This window comes from Myripristis murdjan, chromosome 19, assembly GCF_902150065.1.
Source record: "Myripristis murdjan chromosome 19, fMyrMur1.1, whole genome shotgun sequence".
Taxonomy (NCBI): Eukaryota; Metazoa; Chordata; class Actinopteri; order Holocentriformes; family Holocentridae; genus Myripristis; species Myripristis murdjan.
In genome coordinates this window covers 11,055,305-11,062,500 of record NC_043998.1, presented here as the reverse complement: position 1 = coordinate 11,062,500, position 7,196 = coordinate 11,055,305, and the positions used below count along the sequence as shown (strand labels likewise).

General features: G+C 38.6%; 1 protein-coding gene across 1 annotated transcript in view; it reads left to right on the top strand.

The window, feature by feature from the left end:
* The window catches only part of LOC115377965 (uncharacterized), a 48,040-nt gene extending 41,559 nt beyond the window's left edge, over positions 1 to 6,481 (top strand). Inside the window, exons 7-10 of the mRNA XM_030078052.1 lie at positions 4,202 to 4,399; positions 4,536 to 4,720; positions 5,438 to 5,453; positions 6,137 to 6,481. Coding sequence (XP_029933912.1) covers positions 4,202 to 4,399; positions 4,536 to 4,720; positions 5,438 to 5,453; positions 6,137 to 6,177 — 440 coding nt within the window. The 3' untranslated portion in view covers positions 6,178 to 6,481. The remainder of the gene's footprint in view (positions 1 to 4,201; positions 4,400 to 4,535; positions 4,721 to 5,437; positions 5,454 to 6,136) is intronic.
* The last annotated feature ends 715 nt before the right edge of the window (positions 6,482 to 7,196 follow it).

Genomic DNA, 7,196 nt, shown 5'->3' with positions numbered 1-7,196 from the left:
TTAACAGTTGTCCAATAGGGCTGTCGGCTGTGTAGTAACCTGACTTCTGCACAACACAACTGATGGTCCCAACCCCATTGATAAAGCAAGAAATTCCACTAATTAATCCTGATAAGGCACACCTGTGAAGTGATAACCATTTCAGGTGACTACCTCTTGAAGCTCATCGAGAGAATGCCAAGAGTGTGCAAAGCAGTAATCAGAGCAAAGGGTGGCTATTTTGAAGAAACTAGAATATAAAACATGTTTTCAGTTATTTCACCTTTTTTTGTAAAGTACATAACTCCACATGTGTTCATTCATAGTTTTGATTCCTTCAGTTAGAATCTACAATGTAAATAGTCATGAAAATAAAGAAAATGCATTGAATGAGAAGGTGTGTCCAAACTTTTGGCCTGTACTGTATATATATATATAATTTTGTTTTTTTTTCCATGGGGCTGAAAATTCCTGGCGGCACCCCTGAACAGCGCTGTCCATGGTTCTGAAACCACAGCGAGTGGTTCAGAACCAGTGGTGATTTTAGTCTGTAGAAAAGCCAGTAGCAGCTTTCATGCTATCAGGGGCATTCCAGTTGTCGAAAGCTGTTTTTGTTTCTTGGTGAAAAAAAAACAAAAGACCTCATCGTCAGCAGCAGCCTTTTTTTTTTTTTTTTGGTGGCATGGCAGCTAGTCTGTACTACTACGTTATATTCAATGTATTATAAAGATAATGTTGGCTGATACATGTACTTGCTTCTTCTTCCAAAGGGTTTGAACAGTTGTAGATTGCATGCTCTCAAAAGACATACTGAGCACAATATTTTACTGTGCACCATGGTGGCTTGGTGGTGAAATGCAGCCATGCTGTCTGCCATTCAGGAGAGAATATTGTGTGCACCTCTTTTAGAAAACATGCTTCTTTTAGCCTACTTATCTGTATACCTTATGGGAGCTCCCACTCGCTCCATCATAACTCAAACTCTGCACTGACCTGATGGGCTGCCCAGGCGTTTTGCTTGGATAAGCCTTAAGGAACAAGCCAACAACAGAACAAGGAACAAGGTGGCAGAACAAAGAGGAGAGAACAGAAACAAACACATGAAACACAATAACAAGGATACAGCAGCTATACCTGTCCTACGTAGCCTAGCCTACTAAGACCATCGACAGCATTCAAGGACAAACCCCCAGGAAAATCTTAAACAATGAAAAAGCCCTGAGTCAGCCAAAGGCAGAGAGGCATCCCCCATCAGGACATCTTAGCGTGAAACAGGTGTCGGCAGAAACAGCGAAACAGCAACATGAATAAAGACGAGAGCAAACCGATGTTGTAATTGTCAATGCCCAGGCTTGATCAACATTTTCTTGTTATGGCTCAGGAATCGTATTTATGTAGTCTAGTATTTTCATGTCACTTGTTTCAAAGTTACTGATTTCATGTACGGTATTTAATATTTGAGATAAGCTAAAGGATATATGAAAGCACATAATTAGGAAAAATACAACAAAAGCACAAATTGTGCAATTATAAATATATATAAAAAATCATATACAATTCATTTTATTTTTTAAATAATTATATGCCTCCATAAGAGAAACTAACATCCACACATATAAACCCACTATAAGTCTTAGCCCCATTGTGTACCTGGTTATGACAGTTTATTTAGTATCAGTGATCAGATAAACTCTTAACAGAAGTTTAGACATTTGGACATAACACATTAGAATCAGTCTCTCACATTTTTTTCCCCTTGAGCTTTAGCAATGCTGGTTGTAGCAGTAAAATTTACCTTTGACTATATCAAGCTTTTCTCTTTCAGGGAAAGCAACAATGGAAAAGTTTTACTCACATGTCACCTCCAACACTCTGGATTCTCATCAGAAATTTGTTCAGCGACTCATCAAAGAAGGTGCAACTGAGGTAGACTCACCTGACAAGAGTGATGTCATCGTCATCTTCTGTGCCGTCATCAGTCGCCTCGGGACTGACATAACTGCAGCGTTATCCAACATCTCAGGTAAACATGTAGAAACCACAGGTATTAGTGCTCAGAGAATTAGCATTCATTGCACACAAAGTGACATGGACTGTATTGTTTGTGTTTTTGTGACAAACTGGATGATCTGTGTTGTTGAACAGAACTCTTTGGATGTAAACCAGTGATCCTGGTGGTGATGCACCACACCTTCAACCCAGAGCTCACTGTGGCAGACAGCAGCAGACTGGTGAACAGCAGCTCTGTCAAACTGGTTGTGGACTGTCTCTTCTATGAGACCAAGGGACTTTTGGACTGCCCACGCAATGAAAATGCAGTCAGACAGGTTCTTAAACAGGTAGTCACACTGTGTTTTGAGTTTCTTTACCATGTGTTTACATGGTGTAAAGATCCAGTCACTGAAACATGATCCTGTTTTCATGCCAAAAATATAACCTACTGCTAAAATGAAATCTTATAAATATCTGTAAATTTCATTTTAAATTACCTTTCTCTGATATTAAAGATGTTATTTTTCTGGAAAACCAGTTTTATGCTAAATGAGGGACACATTTGCCTAAAATTGGAAACTTGATGCATTTGTTGCCCTTATTACTGAAGATCCCAAACCATGTATCCCAGATCACTCCCATCTGTATGTTACATTAAACACAAAAAAACAAACAGAAATGATCATTTGATCATCGGCAAGAGCTCTAAGACTGAAGAATGTGTTTACAGTCAGATTGACAGAGCACTATAACAGTGAAGTATGAAAAATATGATAAATATGATAGTTTGTTTTCTTTTGTTAGCAAGCATTTTAGCAAAAGTTTTGTTCAGAATTGTATAAAAGAATTGAGAAACATTCTTTATTAGAGGTTATTCTTTTTTTTCCTTTAATTGCTTTGAGGTTGATGGTTGTGATTTAGACTGAGTTGTTGTCATGTAAAAACCTCTGACTTGTCCCACTTTTACACTTCATATTGCAGTAAATAAAGTTACATATTTAACCTCTATATTAGGTGGCTAAAGAGTTTGGTGCTGATGCAGTTTTTATTTTTGTTGCAGATGAATCTTCCAAAATCATTAAATGTACCTACACTGAAATTACCAGCATTGCCGCAGTGGTTCAGGGGCAAAGACTGCACACATTGTCAAGAAAAGGACCGACAACTTCAGGAAATGAAGGAAGAGATTGAGACGTTACAACATAAACTGGAGGAACTAAGAAAGCTGAAAGACAAACCTGAACAACCTGAGTCTGTTTTGCTAGAGCCCCTTTTGTCTGAAGTGCAGAAACAACTTGAAGATGAGAAACAACTCAAGGAAGAGAAGAATGAAGTTGAGCAGAAACAACTTCAAGAAAAAGAGAAAGAACTTAATGAGGATAAACAACTTAAAGAAGACGAGAAACAACTTGAGGAAGAGAAACAGATTAAGGGAGAAGAGAAAGAACCTGAGGAGAGAAAACTACAGGAAAAGGAGAAACAACTTGAGAAAGAGAAAAAACTTCAGGAGAGGGAGCAACATCATCAACAAAACCAAACTAAACTGAAAGACCAACACTCTGAGGAAGAAAAGACAAACATGGAAGAACAGGGAGAGGGAGGAGAAGCTCTGGAGGAGAGCACCAAGCAGTCTGAACAAGGTAGGCAGCTGTAAGGCACAGTCATTTTGACAACTTTAACATTCCTGACAAAACTGGACAACTGTGACAATCAGCCCATTAAGAGAAGACAGCCAGCTCATTTTAATCCTACAATAAATATCTCTGTCCATAATGCATATATTTCAGTGCAGATAATAAATGATCCTCAGACTAAATTCAAGGGAGTGGAAGCTGAAGAATCAGCCCCAACAATTAGTGAACAGGTGATGATGTCAGAGCTTTTTTAAAGAAAGTAAATAGTGAAAAATAAAGATTTTCTATTTCTTTACATTTGACCCATATTGTGTTTTGCCAGAGGCCCTTTTGTCTGGAGGCGTGATGCCATTTGGTGTGAAGCTGCTTGGTCCAGTTGTACTAACTAGACCTTTGACTTGACAGTTTATTTTCCAGAGACCTGAAGCCTTTTAGTCTGAGGAACGACGTCTTTCTGTCTGATATCAGAGAGCTGAAGTCGAGGTCTGAAGAGCTCCTAAAATGTTCCCCGTACTATACTGGACGCTGTGATTGTGCCACTAAAATCTACTTTGACTGTATCAGGTTTTTTTTTTCTTTTTTGTTGTTGTTTTCAGAAACAGTAAAAATGGAAAAGTTTTATACACATGTCACCTCCAACACTCTGGATTCTCATCAGAAATTTGTTCAGCGACTCATCAAAGGAGGCGCAACTGAGGTAGACTCACCCGACAAGAGTGATGTCATCATTGTCTTCTGTCCCATCGTCAGTCGCCTCGGGACTGACATCACTGCAGCATTATCCAACATCTCAGGTAAAAATCCCAGGGATTAGTACTCACATGGTTACCAATTATTGCATAAAGTGTAATACAAATAATCATTTTGCTGCAAATTAATTCATTATTTTGTTTGTTTTTTGTTTTATGCTTTCTGTAACAGTATTCTTAGTATTTAAACAAGTGATCCTGGTGGTGATGCACCACACCTCCAACCCAGAGCTCACTGTGGCAGACAGCAGCAGACTGGTGAACAGCAGCTCTGTCAAACTGGTTGTGGACTGTCTCTTCCATGAGAGCAAGGGACTTTTAGACTGCCCACGCAATGAAAATGCAGTCAGAGAGGTTCTTGAACAGGTAGTCACACTGTGTTTTGAGCTTATTGATCATGGTTGCACATGGTGTAAAGAGAGAGAAACAAGTTTTCATTTTATATTCAGAGGGCCAGGTGTTTAAAAATATGATGAAATGAATATGATGATGATGGTTTGGTTCTAGTGAAGGAACATCAAGATTTCCTGTTTTTTCCATCAGCACCATATTTTAGTCAGTTTTGGACAAGGCTTTGCTTTACTAAATAAAGACGGACTGAAACTAACTAACTAACCAAATCACAAAGTAAACAAACAGACAAACAAACAACTGTGAAAAACTGTGAAAACTTTGTGTTAAAATGTGAATCAAAACCTTTGTTTGCAAATCCAAAATGTTGGCTTGCAAATCCAAAAGTTTCTCCCTCCTTTGAGCTGTATCTTGTGGGCGGGAGCCTAGCTGAAAGACATAAGAAACATGACTTGTGTTGATAGCTTTACTTTCAAATCTGTTTTTTGGTGCTAAATCTATTCTGTTTGATTGCATAATAAGGAAACAGAAAGCATAGAAACATACCATCTGTTGCATTGAGGGTGACAGTTATGATTTATTTCAAATGTATGTCATGTCAAAAAAGGTTGACTGGCTGTTTTTCAGTATATATTACGTATTGTATTGGTATTAAGTGTGCATACTTAACCTCTATTTAAATTATATATCATAAAGAATTTGGAACTGATACTATTATTACTTCTCTTCCAGATGGATCTTCCAAAAGGTAAAATGACTATTTTTGTGATGTGACTTGATATTACAAACAATATTACACACCAGGCTCTGCAGTATCAAATAACAAAGAATAAATGTACACACTGCTGGTGGACAAGAACTGAAAACTCCCAGTTAGAGACGACAAACCAAGGCTGACCTATTAAACTGAAGAGAAAGTAAAATATTCCAGCTGCAAGCAAAGCTAAATCAAATGATAGGAAGCTGAAAGAGGCGAGGAACAGGAGGTGGACTGTGAATGTAGAGGGATGTTTTTGATCAGTGATGTGCTGAATTGGACCAGGACTGGCTGTGTGGTGTTGAGGTTCCTCAAGAGGAACACTGCAATATTCTTGTCCCATTTCAGGGTGTGTGTGGCCGTGGTCTCCACACATGACTGAGCTGAAGTCATAGTTAGATTTTGTTTACCAGTTATCTTCCACATTTGGAATGAAGCTGTAGGGCTGTTCATTCACAAAACGAGTTACTGTTGGTCCTTTGTGGTGATACTGAAAACATTATCAGATGATCAGACCAAAGTGGGGTAAATCCTTTTAGGTTGTCTCTAGTCATAAATATGTAAGACTAAAATGGAAATATGACCTATTTAGAAGTTATGTTGCAATCTTTCTATTGTTGACAGTTCAGATTACTTCACTGTCTTGATCAGAGCATTGTAATGTTTTTTCCCAGGGGAAGAAGAGCAGGACTGCATAGCTCCTCAGCAACTCTGATCTGATGACGGAGGTATAGATATAGCTTCCTAATTTTTTCTGAGGATGCCCTGGAAGCCCCTCATGGACCACTGCTAAAACACCTAGCCAGAACATGATGTCCTCTGCTTGTTTCTTGACTCGTGTATGCCCTGGTGATTGACTGGCATTTATTTTCTATCGCAGCAAGTAGCTCTGACTCCCTGGAATTGCTGTTCGCTTTCCTCCGAGTATCAATCTGCACACTACTGTCAGTTCACTCCTGTAATCTCTGTAGTCTGGCATATTTCGATGCTCCTTGCCCTTTCATAATAAAGCTTATCAGCCGTTTTCACTGCAGTCTTTTTTCTGTTTCTGTCATTGGTAAACACAGTATTGTGCACACCATAATAGTGTCATCAGTCTCTGCCTCTGTGTGTTTTTGGTAGTTCTTGTTCAAGGCGTCCGCTACATAGAGGTCTATTCATTTTAGTCATTACACATTCATAATGTATTTCTGTATTGCTTCAGTGGCATCTTTTGGAGTCTGAGTAAGGTTTCAGTCAAAGATTGATGAATTATTGTATTGATGGAGTTGTGGTCAGTATGGACCTAATTCTCTGCCAAAGATTAATGTGAGATGCAGGAATTTAATATGTAAGATTAATGGGAGACCCTACAACTAAATAGGTTGATAGGATTTTATTTTTTTAAGGAGCTGTGCCCCACAGGGATGATAGATCTTATGAGGGTTTGATGTGTTAGACTCTGACACTCTAGGATCTTAGATAGCTGTTTGACTCAAGAAAAGGGAGGTGACAAACTAATGCATTTGAAAGCTACTCCCTCTCTGAGAAAACTCACAGACAATTAAAGAAGATAGCTTTTATAACGGAAATTATATCACCATTATATTTTGTGTGCTGTGTAGCATGCTTTTATATCCTATTCCCTACGGTGAAGTCGAGTATTTTCTCACTGAGCTTAGAGAGTAATCAAAAGGCAGCAACATGCCTTTATTTCCTCGTCTATAACACGTGAAATCAATGACAGAGGTAGGT